Here is a 26,314-nt window from a genome sequence, read left to right on the forward strand (position 1 = left end):
TGTTGTGGTTACTACCTGGTGTGGTAGGAGTCTCCAGAGCCCAGCAGTCTCTTGTTCTGGTTGTGTTGTGGTTATATCTGTGGTTATATCATGGTTGTGTTGTGGTTATATCATGGTTGTATTGTGGTTATATCATGGTTGTGTTGTGGTTACTACCTGGTGTGGGTAGGCGTCTCCAGAGCCCAACAGTCTCTTGTTCTGGTTGTGTTGTGGTTATATCATGGTTGTATCGTGGTTGTGTCATGGTTATATGATGGTTATATCATGGTTGTGTTGTGGTTATATGATGGTTATATCATGGTTGTGTTGTGGTTATATGATGGTTATATTGGTTGTGTTGTGGTTATATCATGGTTGTGTTGTCCAGAGTTATATCATGGTTGTGTTGTGGTTATATCATGGTTGTGTTGTGGTTATATCATGGTTGTATTGTGGTTATATCATGGTTGTGTTGTGGTTATATCATGGTTGTATTGTGGTTATATCATGGTTGTGTTGTGGTTATATCATGGTTGTGTTGTGGTTATATCATGGTTGTGTTGTGGTTATATCATGGTTGTGTTGTGGTTATATCATGGTTGTATTGTGGTTATATCATGGTTGTGTTGTGGTTATTCATGGTTGTGTTGTGGTTATATCATGGTTGTGTTGTGGTTATATCATGGTTGTGTTGTAGTTATAACATGGTTGTATTGTGGTTATATCATGGTTGTGTTGTGGTTATATCATGGTTGTGTTGTGGTTACTACCTGGTGTGGGTAGGCGTCTCCAGAGCCCAACAGTCTCTTGTTCTGGTCAAACAGCATCCAGAGCTGAGAGTCAAACTCTGATTCATACAACTGGTCACACAGTACTGGACAGCTGGGGGTCACCTCTCCTGACTTAGGCTGGGGAGAGAGGTAGAGAGGTCACACACACAGTACTGGACAGCTGGGGAGAGAGGTAGAGAGGTCAGTCACACAGTACTGGACAGCTGGGGAGAGAGGTAGAGAGGTAGAGAGGTCAGTCACACAGTACTGGACAGCTGGGGAGAGAGGTAGAGAGGTCAGACAGTACTGGACAGCTGGGGAGAGAGGTAGAGAGGTCACACACAGTACTGGACAGCTGGGGAGAGAGGTAGAGAGGTCAGTCACACAGTACTGGACAGCTGGGGAGAGAGGTAGAGAGGTCACACACACAGTACTGGACAGCTGGGGAGAGAGGTAGAGAGGTCAGACAGTACTGGACAGCTGGGAGAGAGGTAGAGAGGTCAGTCACACAGTACTGGACAGCTGGGGAGAGAGGTAGAGAGGTCAGACAGTACTGGACAGCTGGGGAGAGAGGTAGAGAGGTCACACACACAGTACTGGACAGCTGGGGAGAGAGGTAGAGAGGTAGAGAGGTCAGACAGTACTGGACAGCTGGGGAGAGAGGTAGAGAGGTAGAGAGGTCACACACACAGTACTGGACAGCTGGGGAGAGAGGTAGAGAGGTCAGACAGTACTGGACAGCTGGGGAGAGAGGTAGAGAGGTCAGTCACACAGTACTGGACAGCTGGGGAGAGAGGTAGAGAGGTCAGACAGTACTGGACAGAGGGGGGAGAGGAGAGAGGTAGAGAGGTCAGACACACAGTACTGGACAGCTAGGGGAGAGAGGTAGAGAGGTAGACAGAGGGAGAGAGGTAGAGAGTAGAGAGGTCAGTCAGAGGTACTGGAGGTAGAGAGGGAGAGAGGTAGAGAGGTCAGAGAGAGGACAGAGGTAGAGAGGTAGAGAGGTCAGAGGTAGAGAGGTAGAGGTAGAGAGGAGAGAGAGGTAGAGAGGTAGAGAGGTAGAGGAGAGAGGGAGAGTAGAGGAGAGAGGTAGAGAGGTAGAGAGGTAGAGAGAGAGGGAGAGGAGAGAGGAGAGGTAGAGAGGAGAGAGGAGAGAGGTAGAGAGAGGGAGAGAGGAGAGAGAGAGGCAGAGAGAGGGAGAGGTAGAGAGGTAGAGAGAGGTAGAGAGAGGTAGAGAGGTAGCAGTAGAGAGGTAGAGGTAGGTAGAGAGGTAGAGAGGAGAGAGGTAGAGAGGTAGAGGTAGAGGTAGAGAGGATATAGGGAGAGAGGTAGAGGTAGAGAGGTAGAGGTAGAGAGAGGTAGAGAGGTAGAGAGGTAGAGAGGTAGAGGAGGTAGAGAGGTAGAGGTAGAGAGGTAGAGGTAGAGAGGTAGAGGTAGAGAGGTAGAGAGGTAGAGGTAGAGAGGTAGAGAGGTAGAGAGGTAGAGAGGTAGAGAGGTAGAGAGGTAGAGAGGGAGAGAGGCAGAGAGAGGAGAGGTAGAGGTAGAGGAGAGGTGAGAGAGGTAGAGAGAGAGGTAGAGAGGTAGAGAGGTAGAGGAGGAGGAGAGAGAGGTAGAGAGGTAGAGGTAGAGAGAGGTAGAGAGGTAGAGGTAGAGAGGTAGAGAGGTAGAGAGGTAGAGGTAGAGAGGTAGAGGTAGAGAGGTAGAGAGGTAGAGAGGTAAAGAGAGAGGTAGGGAGAGGAGAGGTAGAGGTAGAGAGAGAGGAGGAGAGAGGTAGAGAGGTAGGGAGAGAGAGGTAGAGGTAGAGAGGGAGAGAGGTAGAGAGGGAGAGAGGTAGAGAGGGATATAGGTAGAGAGGTAGAGGTAGAGAGGTAGAGAGAGGTAGAGAGGTAGAGAGGGGAGAGGTAGAGAGGATATAGGTAGGAGAGGTAGAGAGGGAGAGAGGTAGAGAGGTAGAGGTAGAGAGGTAGAGAGGGAGAGAGGGAGAGAGGTAGAGAGGAGAGAGGTAGAGAGGGAGAGAGGTAGAGAGGTAGAGAGGTAGAGAGGGAGAGAGTTAGAGGAGTAGAGGGAGAGAGGTAGAGAGGGAGAGAGGTAGAGAGTTAGAGAGGTAGAGAGGGAGAGAGGTAGAGAGGAGAGAGGTAGAGAGGTAGAGAGGTAGAGGGAGAGAGGTAGAGAGGAGAGAGGTAGAGAGGAGAGAGGGAGAGAGAGAGGAGAGAGGTAGAGAGGTAGAGGAGAGAGGTAGAGAGTAGAGGTAGAGAGAGAGGTAGAGAGGTAGAGAGGTAGAGAGGTAGAGAGGTAGAGAGGGAGAGGTAGAGAGGTAGAGAGGTAGAGAGGTAGAGAGGTAGAGAGGTAGAGAGGCAGAGAGGTAGAGAGGGAGAGGTAGAGAGGGAGAGGAGGAGAGGTAGAGAGGTAGAGAGGTAGAGGTAGAGAGGTAGAGAGGTAGAGAGGCAGAGAGAGGAGGAGAGGAGAGAGGTAGAGAGGTAGAGAGGTAGAGGTAGAGAGGTAGAGGGAGAGAGGTAGAGAGGGAGAGGTAGAGAGGAGAGGTAGAGAGGTAGAGAGGGATATAGGAGAGAGGTAGAGGTAGAGAGGTAGAGAGGTAGAGAGGGGAGGAGGTAGAGAGAGGTAGAGAGGCAGAGAGAGAGGGAGAGAGGTAGAGAGGAGGGATATAGGTAGAGAGGTAGAGGTAGAGAGGTAGAGAGGGATATAGGTAGAGAGGTAGAGGGGAGAGAGGTAGAGAGGGATATAGGTAGAGAGGTAGAGGTAGAGGGGAGAGGTAGAGAGGTAGAGAGGTAGGAGAGAGGTAGAGAGGGAGAGAGGTAGAGAGGGAGGTAGAGAGGTAGAGAGGTAGAGAGGGAGGTAGAGAGGTAGAGAGGTAGAGAGAGGTAGAGAGGTAGAGAGGTAGAGAGGTAGAGAGGAGAGAGGTAGAGAGGTAGAGAGGTAGAGAGGTAGAGAGGAGAGAGGAGAGGTAGAGAGGTAGAGAGGTAGAGAGGTAGAGAGGAGAGAGGAGAGAGGTAGAGGGTAGAGGAGAGGTAGAGAGGTAGAGAGGTAGAGAGGTAGAGAGGGAGAGAGGTAGAGAGGGAGAGGTAGAGAGGTAGAGAGGTAGAGAGGTAGAGAGGAGAGAGGAGAGAGGGAGAGGGGAGAGGGGAGGAGAGGTAGAGGTAGAGAGGAGAGAGAGGTAGGGAGAGAGGTAGAGAGAGAGGTAGAGAGGTAGAGGTAGAGAGGGAGAGGTAGAGAGGAGAGAGGTAGAGAGGGAGAGGTAGAGGGAGAGGAGGTAGAGGTAGAGAGGTAGAGAGGGAGAGAGGGAGAGAGGTAGAGAGGTAGAGAGGTAGAGAGGTAGAGAGGTAGAGAGGTAGAGAGGTAGAGAGGAGAGAGGTAGAGAGGAGAGGAGAGGAGAGGTAGAGAGGTAGAGAGGGAGAGAGGTAGAGAGGTAGAGAGGTAGAGAGGTAGAGGTAGAGAGGTAGAGAGAGGGTAGAGAGGAGAGGTAGAGAAGAGAGGAGAGAGGTAGAGAGGAGAGGAGAGGTAGAGGTAGAGAGGTAGAGAGGTAGAGGAGAGGTAGAGAGGTAGAGAGGTAGAGAGGTAGAGGTGAGAGAGAGGTAGAGAGGGAGAGAGGTAGAGAGGAGAGAGGTAGAGGAGAGGTAGAGAGGGGAGAGAGGTGTAGAGAGGTGGTAGAGGTAGAGAGAGGTAGAGAGGAGAGGTAGAGAGAGGGAGAGGAGAGGTAGAGGTAGAGGAGAGAGGTAGAGAGGTAGAGGGAGAGGAGAGGTAGAGAGAGGTAGAGAGGTAGAGGAGAGAGGTAGAGGTAGAGAGGTAGAGGTAGAGAGGTAGAGAGGTAGAGAGGTAGAGGTAGAGAGGTAGAGAGGTAGAGGTAGAGAGGGTAGAGGTAGAGAGAGAGGTAGAGGTAGGTAGAGAGGTAGAGGTAGAGAGGTAGAGAGGTAGAGAGGTAGAGGTAGAGGGAGAGAGGTAGAGGTAGAGAGGTAGAGGTAGAGGTAGAGGTAGAGGTAGAGAGGTAGAGGTAGAGAGGTAGAGGTAGAGAGGTAGAGGTAGAGAGGTAGAGGTAGAGAGGTAGAGAGGAGAGGTAGAGGGAGAGGTAGAGGTAGAGGAGAGAGGTAGAGGAGAGAGGAGAGGTAGAGAGGTAGAGAGGTAGAGGTAGAGAGGTAGAGGGAGAGGTAGAGGGAGAGAGGTAGAGGTAGAGAGGTAGAGGTAGAGAGGTAGAGAGGTCACACACACCAAACAGAGGTGTACAATACAACCTAGACACTCTCACCTGGTGGAAGCTGTAGGTGAGGATGATTTCGTAGAGCTGTCTGTTGTTGGGGAGGACATCTCTGTGACCCAGAGCCTTGATCTTAGAACTCAGAGGTCTGGAAGAAGCAGGAAACAGGCAGACTTAGATGGGATGCTTGGGGATAGATGGGATGCTTGGGGATAGACGGGATGCTTGGGGATAGATGGGATGCTTGGGGATAGACGGGATGCTTGGGAATAGACGGGATGCTTGGGGATAGATGGGATGCTTGGGGATAGATGGGATGCTTGGGGATAGATGGGATGCTTGGGGATAGATGCTGTGGGTTAGACTCTGTACACTGAGACGACCTGTCAGGACTAGATGGGATGCTTGGGGATAGATGGGATGCTTGGGGATAGATGGGATGCTTGGGGATAGATGGGATGCTTGGAGATAGATGGGATGCTTGGGGATAGATGGGATGCTTGGGGATAGATGGGATGCTTGGGAAAAAAGATGGGATGCTTGGGGATAGACGGGATGCTTGGGGATAGATGGGATGCTTGGAGATAGATGGGATGCTTGGGGATAGATGGGATGCTTGGGAAAAAAGATGGGATGCTTGGGGATAGACGGGATGCTTGGGGATAGACGGGATGCTTGGGGATAGACGGGATGCTTGGGGATAGACGGGATGCTTGGGATAGATGGGATGCTTGGGGATAGACGGGATGCTTGGAGATAGACGGGATGCTTGGGGATAGATGGGATGCTTGGGGATAGACGGGATGCTTGGGGATAGATGGGATGCTTGGGGATAGACGGGATGCTTGGGGATAGACGGGATGCTTGGGGATAGATACACGGCTGTGTCCCCAGTGCCTGGTCTGTGTGCCCACATGGACCGGAAAGGAAGGAGGGGGGGCTGAGAGTTTCCTTCTGAGAGGATGGAGAAGCTGAGAGTTTCCTTCTGAGAGGACGGAGAAGCTGAGAGTTTCCTTCTGAGAGGACGGAGAAGCTGAGAGTTTCCTTCAGAGAGGATGGAGACGTAGAGAGTTTCCTTCTGAGAGGATGGAGACGTAGAAGCTGAGAGTTTCCTTCTGAGAGGACGGAGAAGCTGAGAGTTTCCATCTGAGAGGATGGAGACGGAGAAGCTGAGAGTTTCCTTCTGAGAGGACGGAGAAGCTGAGAGTTTCCTTCTGAGAGGACGGAGAAGCTGACAGTTTCCTTCAGAGAGGATGGAGACGTAGAGAGTTTCCTTCTGAGAGGATGGAGACGGAGAAGCTGAGAGTTTCCTTCTGAGAGGACGGAGAAGCTGAGAGTTTCCTTCTGAGAGGACGGAGAAGCTGACAGTTTCCTTCAGAGAGGATGGAGACGTAGAGAGTTTCCTTCTGAGAGGACGGAGACGTAGAAACTGAGAGTTTCCTCACAAAAACGAACACGTTTGAACACAGAAGTTAATCACGAAGCTGACCAGATTAGTGACTAATGTAACCCGGTATATATATCAGACTGTAGGTGGTGGGTAGTAGAGGGGTAGGTAGGGGGTTGTATTTGGAGACATATGTCCCAGTGTGGCTGCACACAGATCTTCAGGGTGACCCTGGGAGAAACGTGTGGGTGGGTGTATTTCTTTAGTTTTGTACCTGAGCGGCTGGACCCAAGTCTTCAGGGTGATGATGGGAGAAACGTCCTCGTACCTCAGGGGAGAGGACACCTCAAAACTAGTCACACCGTCTGATGCATGCTGGGTGAGACAAAAATCATGAGTCAGAAAAGGAAAGGACTTTTGGTCCAGTGTGCTGTGGTACGTCCTATAATTACTAATAATGAATAATAACACAATACCCCACGATGACATCACAATACCCCGTAATGACATCACAATACCCCACGATGACATCACAATACCCCACGATGACATCACAATACCCCACGATGACATCACAATACCCCACGATGACATCACAATACCCCACGATGACATCACAATACACCGTGATGACATCACAATACCCCACGATGACATCACAATACCCCGTAATGACATCACAATACCCCACGATGACATCACAATACCCCACGATGACATCACAATACCCCACGATGACATCACAATACCCCACGATGACATCACAATACCCCACGATGACATTACAATACCCCACGATGACATTACAATACCCCATGTATAGAGGTGAGGTGAGGTGTATATACTCACTATGTGTAGAGGTGAGGTGGTGTATATACTCACTATGTGTAGAGGTGAGGTGTATATACTCACTATGTGTAGAGGTGAGGTGTATATACTCACTATGTGTAGAGGTGAGGTGTATATACTCACTATGTGTAGAGGTGAGGTGTATATACTCACTATGTGTAGAGGTGAGGTGTATATACTCACTATGTGGTGAGGTGAGTGTGAGGTGAGGTGTATATACTCACTATGTGTAGAGGTGAGGTGTATATACTCACTATGTGTAGAGGTGAGGTGTATATACTCACTATGTGTAGAGGTGAGGTGTATATATACTCACTATGTGTAGAGGTGAGTGTATATACTCACTATGTGTAGAGGTGAGGTGTATATACTCACTATGTGTAGAGGTGAGGTGTATATACTCACTATGTGTAGAGGTGAGGTGTATATACTCACTATGTGTAGAGTGTATATACTCACTATGTGTGAGTGTATATACTCACTATGTGTAGAGGTGAGGTGTATATACTCACTATGTGTAGAGGTGGTGTGTATATACTCACTATGTGTAGAGGTGAGGTGTATATACTCACTATGTGTAGAGGTGAGGTGTATATACTCACTATGTGTAGAGGTGAGGTGTATATACTCACTATGTGTAGAGGTGAGGTGTATATACTCACTATGTGTAGAGAGGTGAGGTGTATATACTCACTATGTGTAGAGGTGGTGTGTATATACTCACTATGTGTAGAGAGGTGAGGTGTATATACTCACTATGTGTAGAGGTGAGGTGTATATACTCACTATGTGTAGAGGTGAGGTGTATATACTCACTATGTGTAGAGGTGGTGTATATACTCACTATGTGTAGAGGTGAGGTGTATATACTCACTATGTGTAGAGGTGAGGTGTATATACTCACTATGTGTAGAGGTGAGGTGTATATACTCACTATGTGTAGAGGTGAGGTGTATATACTCACTATGTGTAGAGGTGAGGTGTATATACTCACTATGTGTAGAGGTGGTGTATATACTCACTATGTGTAGAGGTGAGGTGAGGTGTATATACTCACTATGTGTAGAGGTGAGGTGAGGTGTATATACTCACTATGTGTAGAGGTGAGGTGTATATACTCACTATGTATAGAGGTGAGGTGAGGTGTATATACTCACTATGTGTAGAGGTGAGGTGTATATACTCACTATGTGTAGAGGTGAGGTGTATATACTCACTATGTGTAGAGGTGAGGTGAGGTGTATATACTAACTATGTGTAGAGGTGAGGTGAGGTGTATATACTAACTATGTGTAGAGGTGAGGTGAGGTGTAAATACTCACTATGTGTAGAGGTGAGGTGTATATACTCACTATGTGTAGAGGTGAGGTGTATATACTCACTATGTGTAGAGGTGAGGTGTATATACTCACTATGTGTAGAGGTGAGGTGTATATACTCACTATGTGTAGAGGTGAGGTGTATATACTCACTATGTGTAGAGGTGGTGTGTATATACTCACTATGTGTAGAGGTGAGGTGTATATACTCACTATGTGTAGAGGTGAGTGTATATACTCACTATGTGTAGAGGTGAGTTGTATATACTCACTATGTGTGAGGGTGAGGTGTATATACTCACTATGTGTAGAGGTGAGGTGTATATACTCACTATGTGTAGAGGTGGGTGTATATACTCACTATGTGTAGAGGTGAGGTGGGTGTATATACTCACTATGTGTAGAGGTGAGGTGTATATACTCACTATGTGTAGAGGTGAGGTGTATATACTCACTATGTGTAGAGGTGAGGTGTATATACTCACTATGTGTAGAGGTGAGGTGTATATACTCACTATGTGTAGAGGTGAGATGTATATACTCACTATGTGTAGAGGTGGTGTATATACTCACTATGTGTAGAGGTGAGGTGTATATACTCACTATGTGTAGAGGTGGTGTATATACTCACTATGTGTAGAGGTGAGGTGTATATACTCACTATGTGTAGAGGTGAGGTGTATATACTCACTATGTGTAGAGGTGAGGTGAGGTGTATATACTCACTATGTGTAGAGGTGAGGTGAGGTGTATATACTCACTATGTGTAGAGGTGAGGTGTATATACTCACTATGTGTAGAGGTGAGGTGTATATACTCACTATGTGTAGAGGTGAGGTGAGGTGTATATACTCACTATGTGTAGAGGTGAGGTGTATATACTCACTATGTGTAGAGGTGAGGTGAGGTGTATATACTCACTATGTGTAGAGAGGTGAGGTGTATATACTCACTATGTGTAGAGGTGAGGTGTATATACTCACTATGTGTAGAGAGGTGAGGTGTATATACTCACTATGTGTAGAGGTGAGGTGAGGTGTATATACTCACTATGTGTAGAGGTGAGGTGTATATACTCACTATGTGTAGAGGTGAGGTGTATATACTCACTATGTGTAGAGGTGAGGTGTATATACTCACTAAGGTGTGCCCACTATGGGCGGTGTATATACTCACTATGTGTAGAGGTGAGGTGTATATACTCACTAAAACAGAGGTGAGGTGTATATACTCACTATGTGTAGAGGTGAGGTGTATATACTCACTAGCATCAGAGGTAGGTGTATATACTCACTATGTGTAGAGGTGAGGTGTATATACTCAGTCAAAACAGGTGTATATACTCACTGTCCTAGAGGTGAGGTGTATATACTCACTATGTCAAAACAGGTGTATATACTCTACTATGTGTAGAGGTGAGGTGTATATACTCACTCAAAAGAGCATCAGGTGTATATACTCACTATGTGTAGAGGTGAGGTGTATATACTCACTATGTGTAAGGTGAGGTGTATATACTCACTATGTGTAGAGGTGAGGTGTATATACTCACTATGACTAGAGGTGAGGTGTATATACTCACTATGTGTAGAGGTGAGGTGTATATACTCACTATGTGTAGAGGTGAGGTGTATATACTCACTATGTGTAGAGGTGAGGGTGAGGTGGTGTGTATATACTCACTATGTGTAGAGGTGACGGTGAGGTGGTCAGGCCGTGGAAGGAGATACTGTAGTCAACGGTGTCGTCACCGAAGGCTGGCCCACCACCGGGCATCACATAACTCTACTGTCCTCCCGACTAGAGAGGAGAGACACTCAGTCAAAACAGCATCACATAACTCTACTGTCCTCCTTGACTAGAGAGGAGAGACACTCAGTCAAAACAGCATCACATAACTCTACTGTCCTCCCCCGACTAGAGAGGAGAGACACTCAGTCAAAACAGCATCACATAACTCTACTGTCCTCCCGACTAGAGAGGAGAGACACTCAGTCAAAACAGCATCACAGAGATACATAACCCTACTGTCCTCCCTGACTAGAGAGGAGAGACACTCAGTCAAAACAGCATCACATAACTCTACTGTCCTCCCGACTAGAGAGGAGAGACACTCAGTCAAAACAGCATCACATAACTCTACTGTCCTCCCCGACTAGAGGAGAGACACTCAGTCAAAACAGCATCACATAACTCTACTGTCCTCCCCGACTAGAGGAGAGACACTCAGTCAAAACAGCATCACATAACTCTACTGTCCTCCCCGACTAGAGAGGAGAGACACTCAGTCAAAACAGCATCACATAACTCTACTGTCCTCCTTGACTAGAGAGGAGAGACACTCAGTCAAAACAGCATCACAGAGATACATAACCCTACTGTCCTCCCTGACTAGAGAGGAGAGACACTCAGTCAAAACAGCATCACATAACTCTACTGTCCTCCTTGACTAGAGAGGAGAGACACTCAGTCAAAACAGCATCACATAACTCTACTGTCCTCCCCGACTAGAGAGGAGAGACACTCAGTCAAAACAGCATCACATAACTCTACTGTCCTCCCCGACTAGAGAGGAGAGACACTCAGTCAAAACAGAATCACATAACTCTACTGTCCTCCCCGACTAGAGAGGAGAGACACTCAGTCAAAACAGCATCACAGAGATACATAACCCTACTGTCCTCCCTGACTAGAGAGGAGAGACACTCAGTCAAAACAGCATCACATAACTCTACTGTCCTCCCTGACTAGAGAGGAGAAACACTCAGTCAAAACAGCATCACATAACTCTACTGTCCTCCCTGACTAGAGGATGGACACTCAGTCAAAACAGCATCACATAACTCTACCTGACTTAGAGAGGAGAAACACTCAGTCAAAACAGCATCACATAACTCTACTGTCCTCCCCGACTAGAGAGGAGAGACACTCAGTCAAAACAGCATCACAGAGATACATAACCCTACTGTCCTCCCTGACTAGAGAGGAGAGACACTCAGTCAAAACAGCATCACATAACTCTACTGTCCTCCTTGACTAGAGAGGAGAGACACTCAGTCAAAACAGCATCACATAACTCTACTGTCCTCCTTGACTAGAGAGGAGAGACACTCAGTCAAAACAGCATCACATAACTCTACTGTCCTCCCCGACTAGAGGAGAGACACTCAGTCAAAACAGCATCCTTTAGTCCCCTGGTCATTTGATTGGTCGATAGGCTGTTGGTCGACCGAGATCTTTTTAGTCGATCAGACGCCTGTCTGATTCACGCCTGTCTGATTCACGCCTGTCTCAGTAGAGTCTGATTGGACTAATCCATTATAGACGCCTGACCCTGATTACACATAGAAGTAGACCTATAGACTACCTGATGACACATGGAAGTAGACCTATAGACTACCTGATGACACATAGAAGTAGACCTATAGACTACCTGATGACACATAGAAGTAGACCTATAGACTACCTGATTACACATAGAAGTAGACCTATAGACTACCTGATGACACATAGAAGTAGACCTATAGACTACCTGATGACACATAGAAGTAGACCTATAGACTACCTGATGACACATAGAAGTAGACCTATAGACTACCTGGCCCTGATTACACATAGAAGTAGACCTATAGACTACCTGATGACACATAGAAGTAGACCTATAGACTACCTGATTACACATAGAAGTAGACCTATAGACTACCTGATGACACATAGAAGTAGACCTATAGACTACCTGGCCCTGATGACACATAGAAGTAGACCTATAGACTACCTGATTACACATGGAAGTAGACCTATAGACTACCTGATGACACATAGAAGTAGACCTATAGACTACCTGGCCCTGATGACACATGGAAGTAGACCTATAGACTACCTGATTACACATAGAAGTAGACCTATAGACTACCTGATTACACATAGAAGTAGGTCTATAGACTACCCGATGACACATAGAAGTAGGTCTATAGACTACCCGATGACACATAGAAGTAGACCTATAGACTACCTGATTACACATAGAAGTAGACCTATAGACTACCTGATTACACATGGAAGTAGACCTATAGACTACCTGGCCCTGATTACACATAGAAGTAGACCTATAGACTACCTGATGACACATAGAAGTAGACCTATAGACTACCTGATGACACATAGAAGTAGACCTATAGACTACCTGATGACACATAGAAGTAGACCTATAGACTACCTGATGACACATAGAAGTAGACCTATAGACTACCTGATGACACATAGAAGTAGACCTATAGACTACCTGGCCCTGATTACACATAGTAGGTCTATAGACTACCTGATTACTGCTCATCCCTGGTGTAAATTAGACCTGATTACTGCTCATCCCTGGTGTAAATTAGACCTGATTACTGCTCATCCCTGGTGTAAATTAGAACTGATTACTGCTCATCCCCGGTGTAAATTAGACCTACCTGATTACTGCTCATCCCTGGTGTAAATTAGAACTGATTACTGCTCATCCCTGGTGTAAATTAGACCTGATTACTGCTCATCCCTGGTGTAAATTAGAACTGATTACTGCTCATCCCTGGTGTAAATTAGAACTGATTACTGCTCATCCCTGGTGTAAATTAGGCCTGATTACTGCTCATCCCTGGTGTAAATTAGAACTGATTACTGCTCATCCCTGGTGTAAATTAAACCTGATTACTGCTCATCCCTGGTGTAAATTAGACCTGATTACTGCTCATCCCTGGTGTAAATTAGAACTGATTACTGCTCATCCCTGGTGTAAATTAGGCCTGATTACTGCTCATCCCTGGTGTAAATTAGAACTGATTACTGCTCATCCCTGGTGTAAATTAAACCTGATTACTGCTCATCCCTGGTGTAAATTAGACCTGATTACTGCTCATCCCTGGTGTAAATTAGACCTGATTACTGCTCATCCCTGGTGTAAATTAGACCTGATTACTGCTCATCCCTGGTGTAAATTAGACCTACCTGATTACTGCTCATCCCTGGTGTAAATTAGACCTACCTGATTACCGCTCATTACTGGTGCAAATAGCCTCCAGCTGTGTGTCTGGAGATCAATGGCCCAAAGCGTGAGAATAAGTTTATAGTTGATACAATGTTTCTAGTTCCTTGCAGACAGGCCATGTGTAGACAATGTGATTTATAGGATAGCTATTTTTAATCAGGTTATGTTCTATCTGTGGGCTGGTTTTTATTTGTTGGTTTCATGTAGGCTGTTTTTACATAGTTGGTAACGGGAATAGAAGTAACTTTTCAGGTTTCTATCATTTTCATTTAGATTTGATTAACCTTTATTAATTAATTATAATTAATTAAATTAATAATTAATGACATTAATGTTGAGATACGAAGACGTTATTATAAATTAAAATGAAACTAATGACATGAAAATCATATCGCAGATAAGTAGAAACGGTAACTTGGCACTCCACATGGAAAAGGCTGCCGACCGCTGGTGTAGCCAGTTACCGGTAACTTCCGGAGCGTACCGGTAACTTCCCGGAGCGTACCGGTAACTTCCCGGAGCGTACCGGTAACTTCCGGAGCGTACCGGTAACTTCCGGAGCGTACCGGTAACTTCAGGAGCGTAACTTCAGGAGCGCACGGTAACTTCAGGAGCGCATCGGTAACTTCGGAGCGCACCGCAACTTCCGGAGCGCATCGGCAACTTCCGGAGCGCACGGTAACTTCAGGAGCGTACCGGTAATCTTCAGAGCGCACTTCAGGAGCGTACCGGTAACTTCCAGGAGCGTATCGGCAACTTCCGGAGCCGGCAACTTCCGGAGCGCAACCGGTAACTTCAGGAGCGCATCGTAACTTCGGAGTACCGTACTTCCGGAGCGGTAACTTCAGGAGCGTACCGGTAACTTCAGGAGCGTAACTTCCGTAACTTCCAGAGTGTACCGGTAACTTCCGGAGCCGGTAACTTCAGGAGCGTACCTGGAGTAACGGTAACCAGAGTGTACTGGCAGCGGGAGGAGGAGGAGGGGCAGGGAACAGGTTATTTTCTCCTATATTGATCTCTCCCTCTTTAGTAATTTGTGTGTCTTCAGTTTTAATGGCAGTGCTTAAAGCATCAGACAGGCTCAGTAGCCTACAGTACCAGGTACTGTACCTATAGCTGATTCTATTCAAACAGGATGTTCCTAGAAATGGAAAGAAATAGTTTTAACATTTCTACCAATCGATTGGTCGAAAGAACAGACGACTCGGTCGACCAAAACAAAAACTTTTTTCGGGGACAGCCCTATTGTTTACACGCATATTGTTGACTGCATTTCTTATGAAATATATACTGGGACTGACTGACTGACTGACTGACTGACTGACTGTTTGACTGAGAGTCAGTACCAGGACAGGAAAAGCTTCAGTCAGGGAGCTCTTCTCCAGCAGAGAGGAGAACTTGACTGATTGATTGACTGACTGATTGATTGATTGACTGATTGATTGATTGACTGATTGACTGACTGACTGACTGACTGATTGACTGATTGATTGATTGATTGAGAGTCAGTACCAGGACAGGGAAAGCTTCAGTCAGGGAGCTCTTCTCCAGCAGAGAGGAGAACTTGTAGAACTCGTTGGCTCTGTAAGCTCTCTGCTTCACCAGGTGGACCGCATGGAGGACAAACTTAGAGGACACGTCCCCGCTCTGAGACGTCAATGTTATCTCTGGAGGGGGGAGGAGAGAGACGGAGAGGGGGGAGAGAGAGATGGAGAGGGGGGAGAGAGATGGAAAGGGGAGAGAGAGAGATGGAGAGGGGAGAGAGAGAGATGGAGAGGGGAGAGAGAGATGGAGAGGGGGAGAGAGAGATGGAAAGGGGAGAGAGAGATGGAAAGGGGGAGAGAGAGATGGAGAGGGGAGAGAGAGAGATGGAGAGGGAGAGAGATGGATGGGAGGGGGGAGAGAGAGATGGAGAGGGGGAGAGAGAGATGGAGAGGGGAGAGATGGAGATGGAGAGAGAGATGGAGAGATGGAGAGAGAGAGATGGAGAGGGGGGAGAGAGAGATGGAGAGGGGGGAGAGAGATGGAGAGGGGAGAGAGATGGAGAGGGGAGAGAGAGATGGAGAGGGGGAGAGAGAGATGGAGAGGGGGAGAGAGAGATGGAGAGGGAGAGAGATGGAGAGGGGAGGAGAGGGAGAGAGATGGAGAGGGGAGAGAGAGATGGATGGAGAGAGATGGAGAGGGGAGAGAGAGAGAGAGAGAGATGGGAGGGAGAGAGAGATGGAGAGGGAGAGATGGAGATGGAGAGGGGGAGAGAGAGATGGAGAGGGAGAGAGAGATGGAGAGAGAGAGAGGGAGAGGGAGATGGAGAGGAGAAGGAGAGAGAGATGGAGAGGGGAGAGGAGAGAGATGGAGAGGGGGAGAGAGAGAGATGGAGAGGGAGAGAGAGAGAGAGAGGGGAGAGAGAGAGAGATGGAGAGGAGAGAGAGAGAGATGGAGAGGGGAGAGAGAGATGGAGAGGGAGAGAGAGATGGAGAGGGGAGAGAGAGATGGAGAGGGGGAGAGAGAGAGAGGGGAGAGAGAGATGGAGAGGGGGGAGAGAGAGATGGAGGGGGAGAGAGAGAGAGATGGAGAGAGAGATGGAGGGGGGGGAGAGATGGAGATGGGGGAGAGAGAGAGATAGATGGAGAAGAGATGGAGGGGGAGAGAAATGGAGAGGGAGAGAGAGATGGGAGAGAGATGGACAGAGAGAGAGGAGAGGGGGCGAGAGAGAGAGAGAGATGGAGAGAGAGATGGAGAGGGGGAGAGAGAGATGGAGAGGGGGAGAGAGGGAGAGGGGGGGGGGAGAGAGAGATGGAGAGGGGAGAGAGAGAGAGGGACAGAGAGATGGGGAGGGGAAAGACAGAGGGGAGTGGGGAGAGATGGAGATGGAGAGAGAGAGAGATGGAGAGGGAGAGGAGAGAGATGGAGAGGGAGGAGAGAGAGATGGAGAGGGGGACATCTGAGAGTGGGAGAGAGAGATGGAGAGGGAGGGAGAGAGAGAGAGATGGAGAGGGAGAGATGGAGAGAGGGGAGAGAGAGAGAGAGAGATGGAGAGAGAGAGATGGAGAGGGGGGCAAAAGAGGTGAGATACATTTGACAAATCTTTCTTTTGGGCGATACAGAGAATATTACCCATCATATATTATATCACACACACACACACACACACACACACACACCTGCCCAGGAGGCTCCCCGTGGAACCGTGATGAAGTGTCGTCGAATCTGTCCTGGTCTGAAGTGAACATCTGTGAAGAGAACCTCCTGACTGTGGCCCTCAGGAACTCTACAGAGACACAGGGGACATCTGTCAACAGAACCTCCTGACTGTGGCCCTCAGGAACTCTACAGAGACACAGGGGACATCTGTGAACAGAACCTCCCGACTGTGGCCCTCAGGAACTCTACAGAGACACAGGGGACATCTGTGAACAGAACCTCCTGACTGTGGCCCTCAGGAACTCTACAGAGACACAGGGGACATCTGTGATGGGAACCTCCTGACTGTGGCCCTCAGGAACTCTACAGAGAGACAGGGGACATCTACGAACAGAACCTCCTGACTGTGGCCCTCGGGAACTCTACAGAGACACAGGGGACATCTGAGACCATTCACTAGACTAGAGCAGAGACAGGGGACATACCGTACTCAGGACAACACAACACCATTCACTAGACTAGAGCAGAGACAGGAGACATACCGTACTCAGGACAACACAACACCATTCACTAGGCTTGGGGCGGTATCCAGATTGTCAAACTGACCGTGTAACATACCGGGATATCCGGTAATACCGGCATTAAACACAAGGGGGCGCCATTTATTTTCAAATCCCACTGGAGTTTCTGTAGCCTGAAGGTTAGCGATGCTAACAAGTACATGTAAAATCCCATTGGAGTTTCTGTAGTCTGAAGGTTAGCGATGCTAACAAGTACATGTAAAATCCCACTGGAGTTTCTGTAGCCTGAAGGTTAGCGATGCTAACAAGTACATGTAAAATCCCACTGGAGTTTCTGTAGCCTGAAGGTTAGCGATGCTAACAAGTACATGTAAAATCCCATTGGAGTTTCTGTAGCCTGAAGGTTAGCGATGCTAACAAGTACATGTAAAATCCCATTGGAGTTTCTGTAGCCTGAAGGTTAGCGATGCTAACAAGTACATGTAAAATCCCATTGGAGTTTCTGTAGTCTGAAGGTTAGCGATGCTAACAAGTACATGTAAAATCCCATTGGAGTTTCTGTAGCCTGAAGGTTAGCGATGCTAACAAGTACATGTAAAATCCCATTGGAGTTTCTGTAGCCTGAAGGTTAGCGATGCTAACAAGTACATGTAAAATCCCATTGGAGTTTCTGTAGTCTGAAGGTTAGCGATGCTAACAAGTACATGTAAAATCCCATTGGAGTTTCTGTAGCCTGAAGGTTAGCGATGCTAACAAGTACATGTAAAATCCCATTTAGGAAGAAGCTAAACACGTAGCTAGATAGCTAACTAGCTACTGAACTCAACACTTTTCAAACACAGTTTCACTTTAATAGTTGTAAGATATCTAGCTGGTAAAAACATTTAGTTTGTGAATGACCCGTAAATTAGATCAGCTGACGCGTTCTGCACGACAGTGACAGGACTCCGGTCTCTGTCGTCGTGCGTTTTTAAAAACCAAAACACAACCAGTTCATAATGAAACATCATTGGTGAAATGCAGAACGGAAATTGATTCGTTCACTGCAGGTCATTTAATAGTAGATACAATATAACAACGTTTTTAATAAACATCTACAATATAAATATAGTTTATAATAAGTTTATAATAATAAATATAGTTTATAATAATAAATATAGTTTATAATAATAAATATAGTTTATAATAATAAATATAGTTTCAACAGGTATTGAAAAACCACGTCGTTTCCTGATACCCCCAGGTACATGCGGTATTGAACAGACAGAAATTGATTGTGTTGAACAATCACTCCTAAACAAACAACGGTCACACACAGAAGTGATTTGAACAGAAGTATTGTACAGAAGTATTGATTGTACAGAAGTATTGATTTGTTACAGAAGTATTGATTGTGTACAGAAGTATTGATTGTGTTGTACAGAAGAGTATTGATTGATTGTACAGAAGTATTGATTGTGTTGTACAGAAGTATTGATTGTGTTTGAAGTATTGATTGTGTTGTACAGAAGTATTGATTGTGTTGTACAGAAGTATTATTGATTGTATTGATTTGTACAGAAGTATTGATTGTGTTGTACAGAAGTATTGATTGTGTTGAACAGAAGTATTGATTGTGTTGTACAGAAGTATTGATTGTGTTGTACAGAAGTATTGATTGTACAGAAGTATTGATTGTGTACAGAAGTATTGAACAGAAGTATTGATTGTGTTGAACAGAAGTATTGATTGTGTTGTACAAGTATTGAGAAGTATTGATTGTGTTGTACAGAAGTATTGATTGTGTTGAACAGAAGTATTGATTTGTTGTTGAACAGAAGTATTGAGAAGTATTGATTGTACAGAAGTATTGATTGTGAACAGAAGTATTGATTGTACAGAAGTATTGATTGTGTTGAACAGAAGTATTGATTGTGTTGTACAGAAGTATTGATTGTGTTGAAGTATTGATTTGTTGTACAGAAGTATTGATTGTGTTGTACAGAAGTATTGATTGTGTTGAACAAGTATTGATTGTGTTGTACAGAAGTATTGATTGTGTTGTACAGAAGTATTGATTGTGTTGAACAGAAGTATTGATTGTGTGAACAGAAGTATTGATTTGTTGTACAGAAGTATTGATTGTGTTGAAGTATTGATTGTGTTGAACAGAAGTATTGATTGTGCTGAACAGAAGTATTGATTGTGTTGTACAGAAGTATTGATTGTGAAGTATTGAACAGAAGTATTGATTGTTGTACAGAAGTATTGATTTGTTGAACATTGTGTTGAAGTATTGATTGTGTTGAACAGAAGTATTGAGAAGTATTGATTGTGTTGTACAGAAGTATTGATTGTGTTGTACAGAAGTATTGATTGTGTTGTACAGAAGTATTGATTGTGTTGTACAGAAGTATTGATTGTGTTGAACAGAAGTATTGATTGTGTTGAACAGAAGTATTGATTGTGTTGATTGTGTTGAACAGAAGTATTGATTGTGTTGAACAGAAGTATTGATTGTGTTGTACAGAAGTATTGATTGTGTTGAACAGAAGTATTGATTGTGTTGAACAGAAGTATTGATTGTATAGAAGTATTGATTGTGTTGAACAGAAGTATTGATTGTGTTGTACAGAAGTATTGATTGTGTTGTACAGAAGTCGTGGTCTTACTTGGTGGGGATGATAACCGTTATGGGGACTCTGAACAGAGGGCCAGAGCTGGGGGATGCTGTGTCATAACCACACACCTGAAACACAACAGGTCCAATACTGGATTAAATACTGGACATCCTCCTCTCCCTCTCCTCTTCGTACCTCAGTATAAACCAGTCCCTCTCTCTCTCCTCTCCGTACCTCAGTATAAACCAGTCCCTCTCTCCTCTCCTCTCCGTACCTCAGTATAAACCAGTCCCTCTCTCTCTCTCCTCTCCGTACCTCAGTATAAACCAGTCCCTCTCCCTCTCCGTACCTCAGTATAAACCAGTCCCTCTCCCTCTCCTCTCCGTACCTCAGTATAAACCAGTCTCTCTCTCTCCTCTCCGTACCTCAGTATAAACCAGTCCCTCTCTCTCTCCTCTCCATACCTCAGTATAAACCAGTCCCTCCCTCTCTCTCCTCTCCGTACCTCAGTATAAACCAGTCCCTCTCTCTCTCTCCTCTCCGTACCTCAGTATAAACCAGTCCCTCTCTCTCTCCTCTCCGTACCTCAGTATAAACCAGTCCCTCTCTCTCCTCTACGTACCTCAGTATAAACCAGTCCCTCTCTCTCTCTCCTCTCCGTACCTCAGTATAAACCAGTCCCTCTCTCTCTCCTCTCCGTACCTCAGTATAAACCAGTCCCTCTCTCTCTCCTCTCCGTACCTCAGTATAAACCAGTCCCTCTCTCTCCTCTACGTACCTCAGTATAAACCAGTCCCTCTCTCTCTATCCTCTCCGTACCTCAGTATAAACCAGTCCCTCTCTCTCTATCCTCTCCGTACCTCAGTATAAACCAGTCCCTCTCTCCTCTCCTCTCCTCAGTATAAACCAGTCTCTCTCTCTATCCTCTCCGTACCTCAGTATAAACCAGTCCCTCTCTCCTCACCTCAGTATAAACCAGTCTCTCTCTCTCCTCTCCGTACCTCAGTATAAACCAGTCCCTCTCTCCTCTCCGTACCTCAGTATGAACCAGTCTCTCTCTCCCTCTCCTCTCCGTACCTCAGTATAAACCAGTCCCTCTCTCTCTCTCCTCTCCGTACCTCAGTATAAACCAGTCCCTCTCCCTCTCCGTACCTCAGTATAAACCAGTCCCTCTCCCTCTCCTCTCCGTACCTCAGTATAAACCAGTCTCTCTCTCTCCTCTCCGTACCTCAGTATAAACCAGTCCCTCTCTCTCTCCTCTCCATACCTCAGTATAAACCAGTCCCTCCCTCTCTCTCCTCTCCGTACCTCAGTATAAACCAGTCCCTCTCTCTCTCTCCTCTCCGTACCTCAGTATAAACCAGTCCCTCTCTCTCTCCTCTCCGTACCTCAGTATAAACCAGTCCCTCGCTCTCCTCTACGTACCTCAGTATAAACCAGTCCCTCTCTCTCTCTCCTCTCCGTACCTCAGTATAAACCAGTCCCTCTCTCCTCTCCGTACCTCAGTATAAACCAGTCCCTCTCTCTCTCCTCTCCGTACCTCAGTATAAACCAGTCCCTCTCTCTCCTCTACGTACCTCAGTATAAACCAGTCCCTCTCTCTCTATCCTCTCCGTACCTCAGTATAAACCAGTCCCTCTCTCCTCTCCGTACCTCAGTATAAACCAGTCCCTCTCTCTCCTCTCCTCTCCTCAGTATAAACCAGTCTCTCTCTCTATCCTCTCCGTACCTCAGTATAAACCAGTCCCTCTCTCCTCTCCGTACCTCAGTATAAACCAGTCTCTCTCTCTCCTCTCCGTACCTCAGTATAAACCAGTCCCTCTCTCCTCTCCGTACCTCAGTATGAACCAGTCTCTCTCTCCCTCTCCTCTCCGTACCTCAGTATAAACCAGTCCCTCTCTCTCTCTCCTCTCCGTACCTCAGTATAAACCAGTCCCTCTCTCTCCTCTCCGTACCTCAGTATAAACCAGTCCCTCTCTCCTCTCTGTACCTCAGTATGAACCAGTCTCTCTCTATCCTCTCCGTACCTCAGTATAAACCAGTCCCTCTCTCTCTCTCCGTACCTCAGTATAAACCAGTCCCTCTCTCCTCTCCGTACCTCAGTATAAACCAGTCCCTCTCTCTCTCTCCTCTCCGTACCTCAGTATAAACCAGTCCCTCTCGCTCTCCTCTCCGTACCTCAGTATAAACCAGTCCCTCTCTCTCCTCTCCGTACCTCAGTATAAACCAGTCCCTCTCTCTCTCTCCTCTCCATACCTCAGTATAAACCAGTCCCTCTCTCTCCTCTCCGTACCTCAGTATAAACCAGTCCCTCTCTCTCCTCTCCGTACCTCAGTATAAACCAGTCTCTCTCTCTCCTCTCCGTACCTCAGTATAAACCAGTCCCTCTCTCCTCTCCGTACCTCAGTATGAACCAGTCCCTCTCTCTCCTCTCCGTACCTCAGTATAAACCAGTCCCTCTCTCTCCTCTCCGTACCTCAGTATAAACCAGTCCCTCTCTCTCCTCTCCGTACCTCAGTATGAACCAGTCTCTCTCTATCCTCTCCGTACCTCAGTATAAACCAGTCCCTCTCTCCTCTCCGTACCTCAGTATAAACCAGTCTCTCTCTCTCCTCTCCGTACCTCAGTATAAACCAGTCCCTCTCTCCTCTCCGTACCTCAGTATGAACCAGTCTCTCTCTCCCTCTCCTCTCCGTACCTCAGTATAAACCAGTCCCTCTCTCTCTCTCCTCTCCGTACCTCAGTATAAACCAGTCCCTCTCTCTCCTCTCCGTACCTCAGTATAAACCAGTCCCTCTCTCCTCTCCGTACCTCAGTATGAACCAGTCTCTCTCTATCCTCTCCGTACCTCAGTATAAACCAGTCCCTCTCTCTCTCCGTACCTCAGTATAAACCAGTCCCTCTCTCCTCTCCGTACCTCAGTATAAACCAGTCTCTCTCTCTATCCTCTCTGTACCTCAGTATAAACCAGTCCCTCTCTCTCCTCTCCGTACCTCAGTATAAACCAGTCCCTCTCTCTCCTCTCCGTACCTCAGTATAAACCAGTCCCTCTCTCTCTCTCTCCTCTCCGTACCTCAGTATAAACCAGTCCCTCTCTCTCTCCTCTCCGTACCTCAGTATAAACCAGTCCCTCTCCCTCTCCTCTCCGTACCTCAGTATAAACCAGTCCCTCTCTCTCTCTCCGTACCTCAGTATAAACCAGTCCCTCTCTCCTCTCCGTACCTCAGTATAAACCAGTCCCTCTCTCTCTCTCCTCTCCGTACCTCAGTATAAACCAGTCCCTCTCTCTCTCTCCTCTCCGTACCTCAGTATAAACCAGTCCCTCTCCCTCTCCTCTCCGTACCTCAGTATAAACCAGTCCCTCTCTCTCTCCTCTCCGTACCTCAGTATAAACCAGTCCCTCTCTCTCTCCTCACCTCAGTATAAACCAGTCCCTCTCTCTCTCCTCTCCGTACCTCAGTATAAACCAGTCCCTCTCTCTCTCTCTCCTCTCCGTACCTCAGTATAAACCAGTCCCTCTCTCCTCTCCGTACCTCAGTATAAACCAGTCCCTCTCTCTCTCCTCTCCGTACCTCAGTATAAACCAGTCCCTCTCTCTCTCCTCTCCGTACCTCAGTATAAACCAGTCCCTCTCTCCTCTCCGTACCTCAGTATAAACCAGTCCCTCTCTCTCTCTCTCCTCTCCGTACCTCAGTATAAACCAGTCCCTCTCTCTCTCTCCTCTCCGTACCTCAGTATAAACCAGTCCCTCTCCCTCTCCTCTCCGTACCTCAGTATAAACCAGTCCCTCTCTCTCTCCTCTCCTCTCCTCAGTATAAACCAGTCCCTCTCTCTCTCTCCTCTACGTACCTCAGTATAAACCAGTCCCTCTCTCTCTCTCCTCTCCGTACCTCAGTATAAACCAGTCCCTCTCTCTCCTCTCCGTACCTCAGTATAAACCAGTCCCTCTCTCTCTCCTCTCCGTACCTCAGTATAAACCAGTCCCTCTCTCTCCTCTACGTACCTCAGTATAAACCAGTCCCTCTCTCTCTCTCCTCTCCGTACCTCAGTATAAACCAGTCCCTCTCTCTCTCCTCTACGTACCTCAGTATAAACCAGTCCCTCTCTCTCTCTCCTCTCCGTACCTCAGTATAAACCAGTCCCTCTCTCTCTCCTCTCCGTACCTCAGTATAAACCAGTCCCTCTCTCTCCTCTACGTACCTCAGTATAAACCAGTCCCTCTCTCTCTCTCTCTCCTCTCCGTACCTCAGTATAAACCAGTCCCTCTCTCTCTCCTCTCCGTACCTCAGTATAAACCAGTCCCTCTCTCTCCTCTCCTCTCCTCAGTATAAACCAGTCTCTCTCTCTATCCTCTCCGTACCTCAGTATAAACCAGTCCCTCTCTCTCTCTCCGTACCTCAGTATAAACCAGTCCCTCTCTCCTCTCCGTACCTCAGTATGAACCAGTCTCTCTCTCCCTCTCCTCTCCGTACCTCAGTATAAACCAGTCCCTCTCTCTCTCTCCTCTCCGTACCTCAGTATAAACCAGTCCCTCTCTCTCCTCTCCGTACCTCAGTATAAACCAGTCCCTCTCTCCTCTCCGTACCTCAGTATAAACCAGTCTCTCTCTATCCTCTCCGTACCTCAGTATAAACCAGTCCCTCTCTCTCTCTCCGTACCTCAGTATAAACCAGTCCCTCTCTCCTCTCCGTACCTCAGTATAAACCAGTCTCTCTCTCTATCCTCTCTGTACCTCAGTATAAACCAGTCCCTCTCTCTCCTCTCCGTACCTCAGTATAAACCAGTCCCTCTCTCTCCTCTCCGTACCTCAGTATAAACCAGTCTCTCTCTATCCTCTCCGTACCTCAGTATAAACCAGTCTCTCTCTATCCTCTCCGTACCTCAGTATAAACCAGTCCCTCTCTCTCCTCTCCGTACCTCAGTATAAACCAGTCCCTCTCTCTCTCTCCATACCTCAGTATAAACCAGTCTCTCCCTCTCCTCTCCGTACCTCAGTATAAACCAGTCTCTCTCTCTCCTCTCCGTACCTCAGTATAAACCAGTCCCTCTCTCTCTCTCCATACCTCAGTATAAACCAGTCTCTCCCTCTCCTCTCCGTACCTCAGTATGAACCAGTCTCTCTCTCTCTCTCCTCTCCGTACCTCAGTATAAACCAGTCCCTCTCTCTCTCTCCTCTACGTACCTCAGTATAAACCAGTCCCTCTCTCTCTCTCCATACCTCAGTATAAACCAGTCTCTCCCTCTCCTCTCCGTACCTCAGTATAAACCAGTCTCTCTCTCTCTCTCCTCTCCGTACCTCAGTATAAACCAGTCTCTCTCTCTCTCTCCTCTCCGTACCTCAGTATAAACCAGTCTCTCTCTCTCTCTCCTCTCCGTACCTCAGTATAAACCAGTCCCTCTCTCTCTCTCCATACCTCAGTATAAACCAGTCTCTCCCTCTCCTCTCCGTACCTCAGTATAAACCAGTCTCTCTCTCTCCTCTCCGTACCTCAGTATAAACCAGTCTCTCTCTCTCTCTCCTCTCCGTACCTCAGTATAAACCAGTCTCTCTCTCTCTCTCCTCTCCGTACCTCAGTATAAACCAGTCCCTCTCTCCTCTCCGTACCTCAGTATAAACCAGTCTCTCCCTCTCCTCTCCGTACCTCAGTATAAACCAGTCTCTCTCTCTCCTCTCCGTACCTCAGTATAAACCAGTCTCTCTCTCTCTCCTCTCCGTACCTCAGTATAATGCAGCCCCTCTCGGAGCCCCAGGGGATCGACTCTGACGTTGACATGACGACACTGGTTCATGAGCTCCAGGTGGGAGGGGCACTGCACCCAGGAGGCGGAGCATGTCAGGGCCAGGTGCAGTTGCAGAGAAATACGCTCCGTGTTCTCTGTCAAACAGGAAGTAGAATGGACCAATTAATAGAACTAAAGAGGACAGACCAATCACTAATCATGCAGTGTGTGTGTGTGTGTGTGTGTGTGTCAGTGTGTGTGTAATACCGGTATTTTCGGGGAAAACGGGTTCGATGCCGACCCCGTGGTCGGAGGGGGACAGGACCTGGGTGGGGTCTCGGAGGTAGATGCCTCGCTGCGTTCCCACGGTAACAGTGAAGCCCAGGTTAGCGGTGGGGAGAGAGGCATGCTGGGTCAGGTAGTCTACAGCTCTGTCCACCTGCAAAAAGCACAGAGAAACCAGTTAAATACAGTAGACACTAGTTCTCCACTATACAGTAGACACTAGTTCTCCACTATAGAGTAGACACTAGTTCTCCACTATACAGTAGACACTAGTTCTCCACTATACAGTAGACACTAGTTCTCCACTATACAGTAGACACTAGTTCTCCACTATACAGTAGACACTAGTTCTCCACTATACAGTAGACACTAGTTCTCCACTATACAGTAGACACTAGTTCTCCACTATACAGTAGACACTAGTTCTCCACTATAGAGTAGACACTAGTTCTCCACTATACAGTAGACACTAGTTCTCCACTATACAGTAGACACTAGTTCTCCACTAT

At 47.0% G+C, this 26,314-nt stretch overlaps 1 protein-coding gene across 1 annotated transcript in view; it reads right to left on the bottom strand.

Moving 5' to 3' along the window:
- Positions 1–710: 710 nt before the first annotated feature.
- Positions 711–26,314, bottom strand: part of LOC135570123 (tripeptidyl-peptidase 2-like) — an 84,240-nt gene continuing 58,636 nt past the window's right edge. Inside the window, 10 exon segments of the mRNA XM_065016191.1 lie at positions 711–887; positions 5,008–5,104; positions 6,618–6,718; positions 10,195–10,263; positions 10,265–10,327; positions 15,050–15,204; positions 16,699–16,805; positions 19,851–19,927; positions 25,518–25,675; positions 25,788–25,959. Of these exon segments, the coding sequence (XP_064872263.1) occupies positions 726–887; positions 5,008–5,104; positions 6,618–6,718; positions 10,195–10,263; positions 10,265–10,327; positions 15,050–15,204; positions 16,699–16,805; positions 19,851–19,927; positions 25,518–25,675; positions 25,788–25,959 (1,161 nt within the window). The 3' untranslated portion in view covers positions 711–725.

Source organism: Oncorhynchus nerka, unplaced genomic scaffold (assembly GCF_034236695.1).
Source record: "Oncorhynchus nerka isolate Pitt River unplaced genomic scaffold, Oner_Uvic_2.0 unplaced_scaffold_1093, whole genome shotgun sequence".
Classification (NCBI taxonomy): Eukaryota; Metazoa; Chordata; class Actinopteri; order Salmoniformes; family Salmonidae; genus Oncorhynchus; species Oncorhynchus nerka.